At 42.3% G+C, this 18,411-nt stretch overlaps 1 protein-coding gene across 1 annotated transcript in view; it reads right to left on the bottom strand.

Annotated features, from left to right (window-relative positions):
* Positions 1-8,680: 8,680 nt before the first annotated feature.
* MUC5AC (mucin 5AC, oligomeric mucus/gel-forming) overlaps positions 8,681-18,411 on the bottom strand; it is a 64,550-nt gene continuing 54,819 nt past the window's right edge. The window contains exons 41-49 of the mRNA XM_077321447.1: positions 17,062-17,239; positions 16,599-16,703; positions 15,265-15,305; positions 14,572-14,694; positions 14,304-14,399; positions 13,076-13,201; positions 12,424-12,475; positions 10,952-11,063; positions 8,681-9,920 (exon numbers count right to left, since the gene is read on the bottom strand). Of these exons, the coding sequence (XP_077177562.1) occupies positions 9,662-9,920; positions 10,952-11,063; positions 12,424-12,475; positions 13,076-13,201; positions 14,304-14,399; positions 14,572-14,694; positions 15,265-15,305; positions 16,599-16,703; positions 17,062-17,239 (1,092 nt within the window). The 3' untranslated portion in view covers positions 8,681-9,661. The remainder of the gene's footprint in view (positions 9,921-10,951; positions 11,064-12,423; positions 12,476-13,075; positions 13,202-14,303; positions 14,400-14,571; positions 14,695-15,264; positions 15,306-16,598; positions 16,704-17,061; positions 17,240-18,411) is intronic.

The raw sequence follows: 18,411 nt of genomic DNA, 5'->3' as shown, positions 1-18,411 counted from the left end.
AGACCGCCAGCAACTTACTTGTGGAGTCCCACAAGGAGTGGTCCTCTCTCCTATCCTTTTCAACACGGAAGTTTGGGCTGGGTTGCCATCAATATGCAGATGACACCCAGCTCTTCCTCCTGATGGATGGCCGCCCTGACTCTCCCCCAGAAGCATTAGCCAGCTGCCTGGAAGCAGTGACGAGATGGCCCAAGTAGAGTTGTCTGAAGCTCAATCCTTCAAAGACGGAGGTCCTGTGGCTGGGAAGGAAGGGCCCATGCGGGGAAGCGCGTCTGCCTGCCTTGGATGGTGTGCAGCTCTCTCCCCATTCCCTCACAATGGAAGCCCAGATCACAAAGGTAGCGTGGCTGGCATTCTACCATCTCTGCCAAGACAAACTACTAGCACCCTACCTGGCCCCGGAACACCTAGCCACAGTGATCCATGCAACGATCACCTCTAGACTGGACTTTTGTAACTCGCTCTACGCAGGCCTGCCCTTAGCCTTGACCCAGAAACTACAGCTGGTTCAAAATGTAGCGGCCAGGATCCTCACAGCAACACCGTGGAGGTCTCACATCCGGCCTATTCTCCACCAGCTGCAATGGCTGCCAGTTGAATTCTGGATCAGACTAAAGGTTCTGGTAATTACCTTCAAGGCCATATGCGGTCAGGGCCCAGTGTACCTGAGGGATCGCCCCCCCACCTATGCCCCCAAAAGAGCTCTGCGCTGCACTGCCAGCAACCAGCTAAGGATCCCTGGCCCTAAAGAAGTCCGCCTGGTCTCATCCAGGGCCAGAGCATTCTCTGTTCTGGCCCCCACCTGGTGGAACGAGCTCCTGGAGGAGATCAGGGCCCTGATGGAGCTTAAACAGTTCCTCAGTGCCTGCAAAAAGGAGCTCTTCCGCCAGGCATTTGGTTGAGACCAGATGCAATCAACAGCGACTGAAAGGCCCCTGCTCCCTCCCTGCCCCCCCCCCTCAGAATTCCACCAACATGCTCTGGACCTGTTTGTATTGTTGCATTGTTGTATTGTCTATATTATTTATACTGTTACATTGTTATACAGTTACAACCATTAGTTATTATTGTAAAGTTATTCACATGTTTATAGATTGTTTTATGTATTGTTGTTTGTTCTTATGTAAACCGCCCTGAGCCCCCGGGGAGGGCGGTATATAAATATAATAAATAAATAAATAAATAAATAATAAATAAAAAAATTGTGTGGTAAGCAGAAATGTAGATGGGCAAGTTTTTCCTTCCTTCCATGCTGCTGCAGTGAAGGAAACAGTTTCACATGCTGATGAATTTCAGTTTGTCGCAAAGGCACATGAGCCCCATTATAGCCCAGTTTAGAAATCAGTTCCCCTATAGAATTGATACTGTATCTAGCCAAGACAAAATTAATTTGTTAATTGATGCAAGGGGTTAATTTGTGCAGCAGTTGATTCATATTGGCTCCTGCTTCAAAGCACCAATACTTCTACTTGCTACATCAGGGGAAGACAAAGCCTTCGCTCTGCACCCCCTTGGGCCCATTCACTCCAAGCCTGACTCTTCCTCTCCCCACTCAGTCTGATCAGCCTGATGTCCCCTTTTCTGTTCTAGCTGCATTGCCTTGCCCGACTCCTCTTTCTCCTCTTTTCCTGTGCATAGTCGGTTCCTCTTGGACAACCTATGGGTGCCACATCTAGGTAAGAGGATCACTACTGGTAGCAGTTGTCTAAATGCTGTCCACATTCTAGATTTATGTAACTTTGATGATATCCTTACATTGCCTTTTGAAAATTGCTTCTCTCTATTGCTATATGCATCCAGTAACAATCTATCAAGTTGTTTCTGTTTTCTCCAATCTTCACTAAGTACACAGCTGGGAATGCACAAGACCTTGCAGAGGATGTAAAGTCCAGACATGTGTGGGCCATTGGAGTTTCAACACCCACCAAAATTGCTATGTAGACATTATCTTCCAAGAAGTGTAAGTGGTTCTGATTAATTGCTGATAGGTCTCTGTGTCACTGCATATTTTGCAAGAATCAGCATCCTAGTTCCTTGTTTAATAGAGAACACAAACAAGCTGCTCACACATATTGCCCACATTTAAACAATTCCAACATCTCAATGGCATTCTGCTGTTATCTGTATAGAAATTACTTTGTTGGGGAAGTAATATCTTTCCTGTTGTCTAGATTGATATGACTAAGAAGGCTTTACCACGCCATGATGAGCTATATGGCTAGACTGGGACTTATTATGTTAAAGAATTCTAAGGATATAATTTTTTTGGCAAAATCAGTATCCTATGCAATGATTTCCTATATTTTATGGATCTATTCCATGGATTATCTGTACTTTACATAGTTTGGGATTTTTGTGCATGTGTAAATAGGCCACTAATATATAATGTTCAACCCTGTGGATTATATACATGGTTACAGTTAATATGAATTATTTTTGTATGCTGTGTAGTATCTTAATTGCACTAAAGAGTGCACATTTAACATGCTACTTTGATATGATTATGGCAGTGATATTTAAGAGTCCAGAATACTTACCTAGAATAGGGGTATATATTGGGAAAATTATGATTTTCATTCTGTACGAAAGGAAAGGTGTCTCAGTTTTAAAATGTCTTGGTAATTTTGTGGTGGTATCATGAGGACTTGCCAGGTTCCAGTTTTGTTTTCATTAAGATCATATTGGATATCTGGGAGGGGCTGTGGCTCAGTGGATGAGCCTGTGCTTTGCATGAATACAGGATGGGAGGTACACTTCTGGGTAGCAGTGTATGTGAATATGATCTTGGGGTACTTGTGGAAAGTAAGCTAAATATGAGCGGACAGTGTAATGTGGCAGTAAAGAAGGCAAATGCAGTCTTGGGCTGTATCAGCAAAAGCATCACAAGATGTCATAGTCCCACTATATACTGCATTGGTCAGAGCCCACCTGGAGTACTGTGTGCAATTTTGGAGGCCTCACTTCTAAAAGGATGTGAACAAAATTGAGAGGTTGCAAAGGAGAGCAATGACAATGATCCAGGGCCTGCAGACCAAGCCCTGTGAGGAAAGGCTGAGGGATTTAGGAATGTTCAGCCTGGAGTAGAGGAGATTAGGGGCGGGGGGGGGGCATGATTGCTGTCTTTAAGTATTTGAAAGGTTGTTAAATTACAAGGGCAGAACAAATTTCCAGTTGGCACCAGAGAATAGGACCCGCAGTAATGGGTTTAAACTACATTGGTCATTAAACTACATTGGTCTGTTTAGCCTGGAGAGGAGGTGACTGACAGGGGATCTGATAACCATCTTCAAGTATAGAGGATGGAACAGAGTTGTTTTCTTTCTTGCCCTGGAGGGATGGACCAGAACCAATGGGATGAAATTAATTCAAAAGAAATTCTGTCTCAGCATCCGGAAGAAGTTCCGGACAGTTAGAGCAGTTTCTCAGTGGAATAGGATTCCTCAGGAGGTGGTGGGTTCTCCATCTTTGGAGATTTTTCAGCAGAGGCTAGATAGCTATCTGACGGAGAGGCTGATTCTGTGAAGGTTCAAGGGGGTGGCAGGTTACAGTGGATGAGCGATAGGGTTGTGAGTGTCCTGCATAGTGCAGGGGGTTGGACTAGATGACCCAGGAGGTACCTTCCAACTTTATGATTCTACTGGGACCAAGTCTGTTGCACTTGTAAATACAATGGGCACTAGGTGTGTTTTTGGGGCCGGGGGGAAGGCTTCCTTCCTCCCCCCTCCAGGCCCAGAAGTGCACCCTCGGCCTCCTCGAAGGCTGAACTCTGAAGCTTTATATGATTTTGAAGTCCCACCTCCAAAACTCGAGGAATATTTCCAACCCAGGGGTAGCTAACCTCCAGGTGGGGTCAGGAGAGCTCCTGGAATTACAGTTCATCTGCAGAGTATAAAGATCAGCTCCCCAAGCAGAAAGGGCTACTTTGGACAGGGTTGTGGTAGAGAAGAAAAATGTAAGGCCTCCCACACAAGTTGTTGTTGAATTGAAAGACTTGAGGCCTACTTCACAGGGTTGTTGTGCAGATGAAACAGGAGATAAAACAACCTCTGCAACAGCATCCAGTTTCGTCTGCAGAATAACGCTGTGCAGTGGCCTCAAATCTGCAGAGAGTTGCAAAAAAGAAATACACATGGCTTGGCTGTGTCTAACCCTCGGCCAGAGTAGTATTTTAAGTGAGAAGGGGCTTTTTTGTGGCCTCCCTGTCAGCCGTTTGGCAGGAGAAATCCCCCCCCCCAAATGAATGCCCACCCCCATGCCCTGAGGCTTCCCTGTGTTGCTCTCGGAATCACCTCAGTCAGGGCCTGTCAGAGGCTCCTTCCCAGCAGGTCTGAAGGGAGCGGGAGGGAGCTCACTCTCCAGCCTCCTGTCAGCTCTTGTCAGTCTGGGGCCAAGGGGCCAATCATTGGCCCCTGTTTCCTATCCTGGACTCAGCCCACCCCCCCTTAGCCTATCTTTTTTATTTATACCGCTCCTCGAGCAGTTTACAGATGATTCTACATGGAGAACAATGTTGGCTAGATATCAGGGGAAAGAAAATTCAGTCAGATTAGTTCAGCAATGGGACTGCCTTCGTAAGGAGATGGTGAGTTCCCCCTCACTGGCAGACTTTAAGCAGCAGCTGGACAGCTACTTCTCCTGGATGCTTTAGGCTGTTCCTACATTAAGCAGGGGGTTGGACTAGATGGCCTGTATGACCCCTTCCAACTCTATGACTCTATGATTTGATTCTATAAAAGGCAATTTTATGTTTGTTCATGTGTAATTTTCCATTATGGACATTTTTTCACCAAATGTAAGGTGACCAGATTGTCCCACTTTTGGAGGGACATCTGGGGGTACCTGGCAAATTGTACTTATGTTGAAATTAAATATATATATTACAATACTATTTTTGCGTTCTATGCGTTCTATGAAACTTTTTGTTGCTCCATATAGACCAAATTTTTAATCAACCCCCCCCCCCCCCCCGGTCAATGGTGTCCCGCTTTACCAATGTTAAAATCTGGTCACCAAATGGTATCAAAATATTAGAGAACCTAGTCTATTCTGCTCTGCAATACTCTCTCTTCTAAAGACTTATCGTGTTTCAAATGAATTAGAGAAAGTGGTCCAGTTTAACAGCCCTTGAATAGGGTTCCCCCAGCCATCTTCCCTGCATAGTGAAAAAGGAAGAATGAAAAATCACAGATTGTCTTGAATACAATATATTATGTACAATTAGGTATGTCCAGTGATGCTAGAAATGTCAGTTTCTAATCATAGAAAAAACTTTAGGGTTACAGTTCCATTATTAATTAATTTGGCTATAACAAACTTGATCTGAATGACTGCTGATATTACAAAGTTTGAATCCAGTGGCACCTTGAAGACCAACAAAGATTTATTCTAGGTATAAGCTTTTGTGTACATGCACACTTCCTCAGATACACAGGGATGTTTATACCTTGAATAAAATGTTGGTGGTGTTAAAGGTACCACTGAACTGAAACTTTGTTCTGCTGCTACAGGCTTACCACTCCTCCCCCCCCCCCCCGAATGTATGCTGAAATTACAGATATCCATCCATTCTATTATATATTCTGCATATTCAAATGTTGGATTCAAAATCTTGGTCCTCTTATCGCAGACTCCCTGCTTGCCAAATGATTGTTTAGTACCAAGGATCATCTTGGGTTCATCTTGTCTTGTATCAAAGTTTTAACATATTATAAATTTAATAAAATGTACATCATAAATGGTTTCCGGTTAGAGCAATTTTTTTTGTTTCTAGACTCAGCTTCAAGGAGACCTATCAACTGTGCACATATTGCCATCTAGTGTGGCCTGAGTACATTGCACAACTCCATGAGAAGGATGTTCTGCTCTCTGAAGGAAGTTGTATTTGTGTGCATGGTGCAGTATTGATACGGCAAAGAACAATCTCTACAGTTTAAAATATTTTAAATCAAAGTTGTATGTAATGCCATCCCTGCTTTACACCATGGTTGGTTTTACCCAGAGCCTTGGCTTGTGCCTTTAAGGATTCAAAGACAAAGAGTATGCAGGGTTTTGCTCGTTTGCTGTCAAATTGCTGCCAATATATGAATTTTCAAGGCAGAAGAGACTTGCTATTGCCTGCCTCTGCAGAGCAACCCTGGATTTCCTTGGTAGGCCTCCATTCAAATGCTGACTAGGTTTAGCTTCCGAGACCTAGGGAGATTGGCGCATGTACTACGTTTGGCGCATGTCCATCTGTTTAATTTATCTCCAGGGCTGTAGTTGTACGCCCGGTCAGTGTCCCTCCCTGCCTGATGTGCCTGGTTATCCTCTGGTTCTCTGAAGTGTAGAGTTTGTGTTTGTTGTGTTAATGCCTTATCAGCCTGTTCTCAGCTAGACTGTAAACAATGCTATACTGTAGCCTTCACACCTGGTTGTAACCCAGAGGAACTGTCTCCTACTTTCACACTCTTCTTGATCAAACTGGTGAACTGTGGGAACAGATATTCCCACTTGAATTATGATGATCTGGGGGCATGGGGACAAGCGTGTAATTATTCTGTTTTCCTGGGACAAGCTTGTCTATGACAATACTTTGCCTGCATATGATCTCTTTTCGTTGCTGCATATGATCTCTTTTCTTCAGTAAAGACTAACTTGAGTTTTATCCCCAGGCCTAGGACCCCTGTTTGTTGGTTGTGAAGAGAACTGTGGACTGCAGTTCTTGGGGTCATGACAGCTAGTTTGTGCTTTTCAGGTCAGGATAAGAATGTAGAATAACCCCTTAATTTTTAGGACACAAATCCAAGTCCTATTTGTTCACCCAGGCAGCTAGTTTGGGTGGAATGCTATGTTTTTATTTAATGGATCTTACTTGCTGTAGCTTGCTTCTCTTATGATGGTTTGAATGTATAGTTTGTTTTCTGTTATGGAAAGGTGCTTCAAATGTATACGAGACAGAAAAGGAAATTAAAGTAATAAAAAGTAGCAGTGTTTTATCACATTACTAGGAGCAAGGCCCGTTGCACCCAGGAATGCAAGGAGCGCTAGCACATGTATCTGCACTGTGACAGTCCTGGATTCTGGCTCTCCTCCCCCTGCTCCCCACTCAATCTTGAGATCCAGTGTGGTGAAGTGGTTAAAAAGTAGCAGACTCTAATCTCAAGAGCTGGGTTTGGTTCCTGACTCCTCCTTTATATGTAGCCAGCTAAGTTGCCAACTTCCAGGTGGGGGCCTGGAAAACTTCAGGAAGATGAAAGAAAAAGACAGGATGAAAGAGAGAGAAAGAGACAGAGAAAGAAAAAGACAAAGAAAGAGACAAAGAAATAGAGGGGAAGGAAGGAAGGAAGGAAGGAAGGAAGGAAGGAAGGAAGGAAGGAAGGAAGGAAGGAATCCGTTCTCCTGAAGAAAACAGCTGCTTTGGAGGGGCACTAGCCCTCCTACCCCCACCCACATACAACAGTGTCTATATAGGTCTTTACCATCCCTACCTTTCCATCCAACCTCACATCCTCCAAAGGCCAAGCAGGCCATGGAGGGGTGGGCTGCCATCTTCCCAACCCCCAACACCATCCAAAGGTCAGGCCATAAATCCCAGCAGGCAAAAGTCACTGGGGTGAACTGGTAGAAGGTGGAACGCTGATTGGATGTCACATTTTGCCATTAAGGCCCTTGGGCCACAGGACTGCACCATGGCAATGGCCTGGTTGAATGAGGTGTACTGTACAGAGCAGAGCTTGGGGGGGATCCTTCCATCAGAGTGGATGTGTTTGTACACCAAAATATAGCCACCATGTTTTTTACATTTTCACCCTTAGTCACTGAAATACTAAAAATACTCAAAGGAATGATCTGTATACATTGATTAACAATGATACATCAGTTCTGAGTTTCTGTGTTAAAAACATCAGTGCATATGTGCATGTTTAGCATTGAAATATAAGAGCATTTTTACTGGAAAAAAGATTCTTCTGCATTTCAATGAATTCTGGCCATAGCAGAATATCATAAATGTACAAAACAGCTTCACAATAGAGAAATTGGTCCCCAGTATACTGGGTGACACTCTGCAATGGCCCAATAATCAGAATGATGACTTCAAATTAAGATTTCTCCACTAGTAATCAAGCCCGCTGCACCTAAAATACAGCGGGCGCTAGGCATGGGAGCCCCCGGTAGTCGCGCAGAGCACGGCGAGAGGCGCTTCGCGGCTCGCAGTTGCTCCGGCGGGGAATCGGAGGGACCAATCGGCAGGCGCTTTGTGCCTGCCGATTGGTCCCTCCAATAGTCTGTCCAGAGGAAGGGGCCAATTGGCATCCTTCCTCATCCCAGACACATCCTGCCTCCCAAGGCCTTAGCGTTTTATTTAATCCGCAGCGCCCGTGGCGCCGCGGGCTGTGTTAAGATATTCAGGAATCAGGTTCTCAGTTTGAGAACAAGAATTTTGGGGATGAAGTGGGTTTTATCTAGTTCACAAAAGTTTATACTAGAAAAAAACCCTTGATCTAGTTTTGTTCTTAATTTTGCTGTAATATAGCTACTTCTCTGGAATTATTACCAATTTGGGGACACTACATAACAGGAAAGTTAACAGAGAAGGAGAGCATAGCATTTGGATGTATCAATGTTTGAACAGTGCACATTTCCAAAGAAAGCAGCTTTTCAAGAAGTCATTCACAAAAAAGAACAAATCATAAAGCACAACTATTGCAAAATGCTAAAATTTTATTAATTATCGTAACCTTTCTTCATAAGAATCAAATAAAAACAGAAAGATGAAGATAACCCTCAACCATGCATCAGCTGATGCTAGAAATATAGACTAATTCAAAAGAAAATAGCCCAAGAAATCTATTTTTCCAGGACAAATAAATAGTAATGGTACAATATTCAAAAATAATCCATCTTTTAAGAAAAGAATTATATTAATGTTAGTTATTACTTTGGCTTACAAACGTTTGACTCTTTGGCAAATGTATATATCTATGTTAATTTTGTAAACAGTTACCAAAAAAATTCAGCAGTCCAAATATAACTACACTGATGATGTCATGTAAACAAAGATTCTTCTTCAGCAGCAGCACATGTCGAGGGTTTTTTTTTCTTTTGCGAAAGAAAAATTCAGACAAAATCTCCAAGTATTATAGCTAAATCCCCTCCCTCCATATTTTGAAAGACTGAAGTCTGTAGAAGGAATTTGGAAAGAACATGAAGGATAGGGAGAACAGATTATAAAGGTGAGGATTACATTGAGTAGTAGTGCTGGGCTGGAATAGGCATTGTTTCCAAGTGAATTTGGAATGGAATTGATACTGTACTACAAGATCTTCAGCTCCAAAATGAGTGGACCCATGTCAATTAGTGATCAAAATTCTTGTGCTTATATTCGTTGCAGAGAATAATGAAGCCCACATCCTATTTCACCAACTACCACCCTAATTCGCCCCCCCCCCCCAATTTATCTATGGATGCATAATTCTACATCACTGAAGCTTAGTAACTCCAAGAATTTCTCAATGCTTGTCACAAAAGAAAAGACATTTTGTGCAAATGGAGCCAGCTGAAAGTGGATTTGTTATTAGGGGGAAAATCAGTATGTTCAGGATGCTTCTTTGAATTCTTTTCTGTTTAAAACAAGGGAAATGAACATCAATCTTTTGTTAATCCTTTTTCTTGGTCCGTTGTTTTATTTCTGAATCTGTCCTTCCTGTTGCTGCTCTTCCTGTTGTTGTTGCTGCTGCTCTTCCTGTTGTTGCTGCTGTGATTGTGTAGGGTTGGGCTGGGGAACACACTGGTTGCTCAGACAATCACACTCCTCCACTTGGATGTAAGTGTAATCCACAATGGAGCCATCAGGGCATCTCAGGTCTACATGCTGCTTGCTGGTCTTGACTTCTTGACAGCATTTGCATGTATGTTGCATTGAATTACTCTCTGCAGAATATCTGAATAGTTACAAAGAGAAAACCAAGAGAGGCTTAGCATAACTGCGGCATAATCAAGACACATGCATTGTTAAATGTCATGAAATGTCCGTTTCAGTCTCTACAACAGTCAGGACTGTCTGTATGCTACAGTTCCAGATGAGCACATAAGAATGCTGTGGTACTGGGCTCTCTAAGATTATCAGCATTCATTTTATTTTAGAGGAAGTTTCTAACCTTTATAATTTTGAGGATGCTTTTGAGCATGTATGGGCAGTGCCTGCTGACATCTTTAGAGGAGGCCCTCATGACACCTCCTGTTCTCCATGGCTAATGGAATCCTATACACTGATAGAATGCTTGACTATGAAATCTGTTTTATGAGTTTAAATTATAGAAAATGAGACAAAGGTTCTTGAAGGGACAAAGTATGATTTAGATTCAGCCAATGTTGTTTTAGAGCACAGAGTCAAACTAGAATGCTTCTTGGAGTACCTTGAAACTCCATGTTCTATGAACACAAATGTTCTAGTATCAGATCTTGAATAAAGAAGGAATTTAAATTGTTTATATTTCTTCTGGAAATAGCATACAACCATAGAGATGCAAAAAGATTCCCTAGTCATTTATTCCCTCCTCCCTTAACAAGGATCGGCTTTTCTCAATCACCATAATACTTGCAAAGTCTTACAGATGTTAATTAGTTTTCCTATCCTTCTGTAGCTTTCTACTTGGATGGGCTTTTCATGCATCTTCCTTGTTTTGTAACATTTTTGTTGTTTATAGCCTTGTGGCTCAGTGAGAAAGGCAGATTATGCACTTAATTAAACAAGTTCTGATTCTTGAAAATTTATGATAGTGTCATTGGACTGTTTGATTTGAGTGGTACTGGATATCTATTGAATCTAAAATGAACCATTGAACTTCCCCAACATGGATCATGCTAATATGGAATTCAAAAGTTGTTCCTGAACTATTTGTTTTAAGGTGACCGTTAGAAAGAAAAAGGACATAAGATAGTTCACAAGGGCAGTGAGCAGTCCCCTACTTACATGGAAGAAGTACTGCAGTTGCCTTCGCAGTATGTTAGCGGAATAGGTGAAGAAGCCACACAGCCGTTGTGTCTAATTATTTTCGGAGTGGTGTGAGGTAAACAATTATGTCCTGAGAGGGTAAAAAAACAACAGTGTGCTTATGTAGTCACAATGGTTTCCTGAGGAGGAGCTGAGACTGGTAAAATGGCACATGTGCATGCTAATGTGGCAAGTGAAGGGGACTGATTGGTCCATCTTTTTAGTTCATATCCATGTAACCCTCACTTACTTACTTACTTACTTATTTTTATTTACCGCCCTCCCCGAAGGCTCAGGGCGGTTCACATGAAACAGAAACAATACAAATAACTTAGATTAGCAATAATAAAGTGAAAATAACAAACAACAGAACAGTAGAAAAATATGGAAAACATTAAATTAACTCATACTGATAGCCCAGTGAGTTGGGCAGAATTGTTGTGAGTGGCATGGGAGGGAGGCTCAGGAAGAGGGCCCTTAGGAAGTGGTAGTACAGGTTGACCTCAACCAAATGCCTGGTGGAGGAGCTCCATTTTGCAGGCCCTGTGGAATTGTTCAAGTTTTGTCAGGGCCCTGATCTCCTCTGGGAGCTAGTTCTACCAGCTGGGGGCCAGGATGGAGAAAGCTCTGGTTGAGGTCAAGCGAGCTTTCCTGGGGCCAGGGATCGCTGGAAAGTTGGAAGTGCCAGATCGCAAGGCTCTTTTGGGGGGTGTAAGCTGAGAGGTGTTCCCTCAGGTACACTGGGCCCAGATCATGTATCACCTTAAAGATGATAACCAAAACCTTAAGTCTGATTTGGAATTCATCTGGAAGCCAGCGCAGCTACTGGAGGATGGGCTGAATGTGGGACCTCTGAGGTACTGCTGTGAGGACCCTGGCAGCTGTGTTCTGGACTAGTTGCAATTTCCGGATCAAAGTCAAGGGCAGACCTGTGTAGAGTGAGTTGTAGGAGCAAGCTCATGTCTGTTTTCTGTGCCTATCAATATAAAGTTCAGACACTGTGCTCCTGAGAACATCTACATTAATGGTATCGGTGAAAGGCAGCATGTTCAAGAACATGTGAGGATTGCGGGAGACCTGTTTGTATGCATACTGAGATCTCTTTTCACAGCATTTGCTTCAGCCCATGCACTTATGCTGCACAATATCACAGTGCTTCCTTCCTGCTCAGATATTTTATCAGCTAATGTTATACTCAAAGGTGGTGTAGCTCATGTTTTTATTTTAATTTGGGGAGGGAATCCTACCCTTCCACTGTGTCGCTTAATACTAAAACAATGCATTCTAATTATAATAAAAAAACTAAGTAAATACCACAAAGGTGATAATGGCAAATAAAAGAGAACCTGAAAAACAGCCACTAATGGCAAAACAATTCACCCATCCAATGACTGTACAAATAACTCTGTGTTTGGGTGAATGAAATTAACAATATATTTAGCATTACTTACTCGGATGAATACACACTTTGCAGCAGCCATCGTCAGACAATTGCATATCCTCCTTAAATAATTAAAAATGATTTGAGAATTGATTTACAGTTACTGAATCAATCACTTTCTTTGGCGAAAACATTTTCTTTACACAAGTGAGAAATATAATTTCTAGTCAGAGATTAACAAGGTTAGGATCATTCTGTTGAGAATGGATAAAATGCCACAGAGAGATAGTGCAGTGAAGTATGGACTGGAGATTTCAGAACAGAAAGTGAGGACTTTATAAAGGGACAGGGAGCTAAGGATTCCCTGGAATTACAGCTTTTCTCCAAACTACAGAGATTAGTTCCCCTGAAGAAAATGGGTACATTGGAAGGTGGGGTCTATGGCATTGTATCCTACTATGGTCCCTTTCCTCCCCAGACTTCATCCCCAAATCTCCAGGAGGTTCCCAACCAAGATTTGGCAACCCATGCCCACTCCCATTCCCAGCCAGTGACTGGGGGGACCTGGCAACCCTATGATATAAAGAAGATAAAGAGTAGTTGGGCTCTTAGACTCAAAGACTACTGCATATAAAATACATAACATGCCATCTATGAAGTTTGTGCCTTAGCAATAACTATACAACTATATCAAGCTAGACAAAGAGTTAAGTCAAACTTACAGGTGCACAGGTAGGATGTAAGGCAGGACAGGTTCTCTTGACAGTGATGGGAACAAACTTGTCATCAATTACTTCACATTCATAGGAGGTACAGTTGTTTCCAGGACGGTGCCAACTCTTTCCAGGCTAAAAACATTTTCAGTTTTAACTATATTGGTAGAAACTGACATACTATTTTAAATAATTTTAAGGCTTTTGATTAAATCTCTGACACAGTATCATAATGACAAAAAAGTGGTTCTTTTTATTTAACCCCACTTTGGGATCGGGAGGCAAATTACTTCTAGATCAGACTAGCTAGAGAGTCTGGATTTCTTTTTGGGAGGGGACTCATCTGGGCATGGGATTGGAGTCACTGTGGGCAGGCAGGTAGTTGTGAATTTCCTGCATTCTGCAGGAGGTTGGACTAGATGACCCTGTGGGTACCTTCCAACTCTATGGTTCTATAGAAACCTTTGTGGAAAACTTTTGCAGAAATAGCAATAGAGTTATTCCATTTGCTGTGTCTCTTTTATTAAACATTTTGTCTGCATTCTTTTGACTGCTGCAATGTACTTTCTTGTCCCACTCATCATGTCCAAATTATAATTATCCCACTGTAATAAAATATGGATCTCCTTTGTTTTCACCATCAGTTTTAATCAGTGTGCATATTATACAGCGGAAGGACAAAGCTAACAATGCTTTGTTGAAAATGGAGGTCCTTCTGTTTACCTTTTTTGGCTCATCCTTCTCCAGTTAAGGAGTCAAACTCACGCTCAACTATATCTTAAAAGAATTCTGCTCTAAATCACAACTTTGCATAAGAGTGGGGGTTTCCATATTAGCATGTCAGAAGGCAAAACTTGAAAACATGACACCTGCATCATGTTTTCAACCTTCATATCTGGAAAGGAGTGGATATTAGCTTAATGTAAGAGTACACACTGGTCATACTGAAAGTCTCAGGTTCAGTCCCCGGTATCTATAGTAAAAGAACCTGAAATAGCAGATCTGAGAAAGATCTTCACCTGCAACTGTGGACAACTGTTGCCAAGATAGACAATACTGAGTTAGATGGACTAAAGATACAGCAGTTCTATATGTTTATGTCTTCTTCAGCACCACAAGTGTGCTGGGCGCGTCAGTATTTCAAATAAAAATAGTCCCTTGTCCCCAGGAGCTTACACTCTTAAATCAACAACGAGGACAATGTCAGAGCATTTAGAAAACATCAGATATGAGTTACCTGGATAATGACTTTGGTAGATCCTTCTTCCAAAATACAAGCCACTGGGGTGCATTCACCACAGCATTGTCCAGCCTTTTCCTTGTAAGTGTATCCCTGCATTAGGAAGGATAGACATGGAAATGCATAAAATCAAGGATGTTTTTTACATTTTTGAGATGATAAGTTGGTAGGTGGATGGAAAGATGGATGGACGGACAGAAAGAAGGAAGAAAGAAAAAAAGAAAGGCAGACATCAGGGGGGTCATTAAAATCAGCATGAACTCACATCTGTACAACTTGTGTTGCATGCTTTTGATATACATTCCACTGTGTATAATTCACCATGTATTCCTTCTTCAAGAGAGCACTTGCATAGTTCACAGGGACCCCTTGGGACAACTGCTCCAGGCTGAAGGACAGAAACAGTAACAAATCATTATAACTCATTATTAAATAAATGTAGTTATACTTACTATTTATATAACTACATTTATTTCATCATTGGGGGCTTCAATGATAAGATATCTGAGATTAAAATCAGAATTGTTTCCAAAATCAGGTTGAAAGTATAATACAAAATGGGTTTTAGGCATCCTTCTTGGTTACAATGTCTGAGGAATTTTATGAAATTTTACAAAGTCAGATTTGGAGGTTCCTCCTCAAGCAGAGTAGCCAAAGAATTTCAAAGGCACCCAAAAGAGATGCAGTGATAGTGCAACCCTGAACACAATTACATCCTTCTAAGCCATCCTTCTAAGCCAACTATCATAATTTGTGGGGAGGATGGGGATGTGTTGTACAATTTTAGCCAAATATTTGTTTCCCCAAACTCTTTATTTAGAAGCAAAACAATATAAACACCATTTTATTTTGATGTTAAATCTGTGTTTAAATTGACCCATTCAATGGTTAGTCACATTGATCTGTTGATTAGTGCTTTTGCCACTCATTATGCCATGACATTATGAAAGGTACTCACTTGATAGAATACATTACTGTCCACACATCCTGGCAGTTTCACTGTGAGGCAAAAAGACATATTACTATGCACATCAGAATAGAATAAGGAGGTGTACAGCGATGAAGTAATAATACAAATTGCCAGTCATTTTTTTTTAAACATGCATGCAGTAACAATTATAGTTAGCTTCAGAGGACAGCCGTGCTGGGCTGCCATAGAGCAGCTATATCCAAATCCAGTAGCACTTTAGAGACTCATGAGACTAACAAGATATCTAAGCAATGGAATTTTAATTCTCAAAAACTTATTACCTCAAAAATCCTGTTGGTTTCTAAGGTGCTACTGGTCCTGGATTTGAATCAAGTGGATTTATGGCTATGAATCTATCCTGCAAACAACACTGCTAGGACCATAATAGTAAGCATTAAGGGCTTGAGTTTCTTGAGTTTGAATCTTCTAGCAAATGTCACATAAAGGAGATCTTACCACTCCGTCTGAAATTCTGCTATATATAACTCTTGCTATATATAACTTTTGGAGTCTGTGTTTGTTGAATGCAAATCTAGTGTCCTTACATGAAGAAACAATGACTATCATACAGTTGAAGAGGCTAATCCTACAATCCTAAAGATACTTCCCTGGGAGTAAGCCCCACTAATAATATCATCAAGCTTATTCCCAAATAGAGCTGTTTAGGATTGTTTCCCAAATAGCTACTGAAAAGGAAGATGCAGACACATGGCCACCTCCAGGGGATTCTATATGACTTCCTTACAAGGAGAACTATTTGTGGTGCCCAGAAACTGCATGACAAGCCAGGCAGCTTCTTCAAGAGCAGATCTACTCCCAAAGAAGCCATGTGTCCTGTCATGGACCCATTATGCATGGGGGGAATAACGCACATTCGGGGTGGAATGGCGGCGACTAAAATCACTGATAACGCACGGAGCCGGCTGCAACTGGCCGCAGATTCGGTGCATGCCGCAGAAAAAGCCGCGTCAGTGAAACGCGGAAGAAAGCGCAGCTTCCAGGTGACCGGGGCGCAACCAGAAGCGGCGCCGGGATTGCCGCGTGCATAATCGGTTACTCTGGGTTTTGCCGCCGTCACACCCCCTCCCGTGCATAACCGGTGTGCTTCGCGTCTTCCCCCTCCGTGTTTTCCATGTGACCCGAAATCGCCGTTTCGGCGGCCATGCATAATGGGCCATGTTGAGCAGAAAGTCAAGGAACTTTCCTCCTGCTAAGCCACCTGAGGGGACCATATCCGTGAGATATAATTGCTGTGCATATGTCAAAAGATTAACACCATTCTGAGTAATTCCATGGGTTTTCACCTATAGTTTCATACTTACCACAAGTGGTTTTCATGCAGCAGTCTCCTGGCAGTTTTTCTTGTTTTAATTCATATCCTAGTGGACATCTCTCGATGGATGTGGGGCAATAAGTAGTATTGCATACTATATAAAGTGAAGCAAAAAGGAGGGAGAGGAAACGTTCAATCCAGAACATTCTCACATTAAAAGAATCTGAAGGGAATTTCCCAGCATTAATGTATAACAAATGAAACATTTGTCCGAGATTGATATCTTTTAGAGAAAGGGAGAAATCACTGCTGAAGCCATAACCAGTAGCACTATGGCCATGTGGACAGATTAACCACTAAACAATGTACTCTACAGCTTTGGAGCATTTACTATGATGTAATTATCTGGCATTTCTCAGTAAGAAAAATGTTCCTATTTTGAAAAGTTTTACTGAAAACAATTGACAGTGCATCTTTTGCTTCAAGTATCTGAAATCCGGGATTGTACTTACTGCATTTTTTATGGGGACAGCATGGATCTTCTTGTGTTGTTACTGAGACCGGCACATAGCCTGCATCAACACACACCACTGGGGAAGGTGCTGTGCATATCTTTGGTTTACACTGTACAGTCAGAGAATATTCCTCACAAATGCACTCCTGGCAGTTGCTGTTCCAAGCTGTTCCGGGCTGTAGGGAAAAAGTGAAACAAACATGATTAGCTTGCACTTTCTTTTTTGTGTGCCTCTTTGGTAATCTTCAGAACAGGGGGCTTGATGAATCCCACTCTCACCTAGGTCCCATGTTGAGAAGCATGATCACCAAACAAGGGAACAGCTCACACGCTTATCTGCAGGGCATGACACTTGGTTTGGAAGGTCAAGTCGCCCATATTTCCTGGTCCTCTCTCTTAAGACATACCTAGCAAAGCCTCCTATTCATGAGGCCCACCACATGCTGACTATGTTCATGTTTACCAGGTAAAAATTGTCCAAGACATGGTTAAATTTTAAAGACCATCATACATGATGATGATGCACCTTGTACTGTTCTGTGTAAGTTGCAGCAGTAGACAGGTAGATTACCTACAGTGTAGTTCTGAAACAGTATAAATGGCTCTATAATACCTCTAGGTGCCTTTTACCATTGTCATGCCAATGTCATTCCATCTCTTCTGCTAGCTGTATAACAATATGACAGTGGCTCTGCTGCTGATGGTGATTGCTAGTGGCACAATGGCAGCAGCCCTTACAACTGCATCAGTGCAGGCTCTCCTGGATGGCCTTATATCTCTAGCAAAATACATCCGGTTCGGATTTGTCCTTCACTCATTATCCCCCAGGTTAAGTACTTCTTCACTGGTCAGTCCCTCAACTTGGTTGCAAGACAGGTGTTCTAGGATCACAACAAAGTACTTTTCTCAAATAAAAATTTACCCTTTGGTGATAAGGCTAAAATTTCGGATGATATGGCTAAAATTTTGTGATATAGTTAAAATTTTGAAAACCACGACAATCAGAAATATAAAGTTTGTAGCTGTGTGGATCCTTGGGATGCTGCTCCAGGCCTCTTCACTTTCAGATGGTGTCTGTGGTAGCCAAGAACCACTTCAGGATCCAACTCCTGGACACCTCAACCACTGCACCCAGACCTGGAGCAGCTCCTTGGATTCCACTTCTACCATAGCTTGACCCAGATCATCTCCCTGAACTCTGCAGTTAACATGGCTGGTGCCAGAGTGGCTCCCAGCTTTTCACTACAGCCCAGTTTGAAGTGGCTCCAGCACACCACAGCCAGGACTAGAGTGGCTCCCTGAATAACAATATGGGTAGGCCAAGCAGATCTCCTAGACTCCTCAAAGA

Source organism: Paroedura picta, chromosome 2 (assembly GCF_049243985.1).
Source record: "Paroedura picta isolate Pp20150507F chromosome 2, Ppicta_v3.0, whole genome shotgun sequence".
Lineage (NCBI taxonomy): Eukaryota > Metazoa > Chordata > Lepidosauria > Squamata > Gekkonidae > Paroedura > Paroedura picta.
This window is presented reverse-complemented; position numbering and strand designations above follow the sequence as displayed.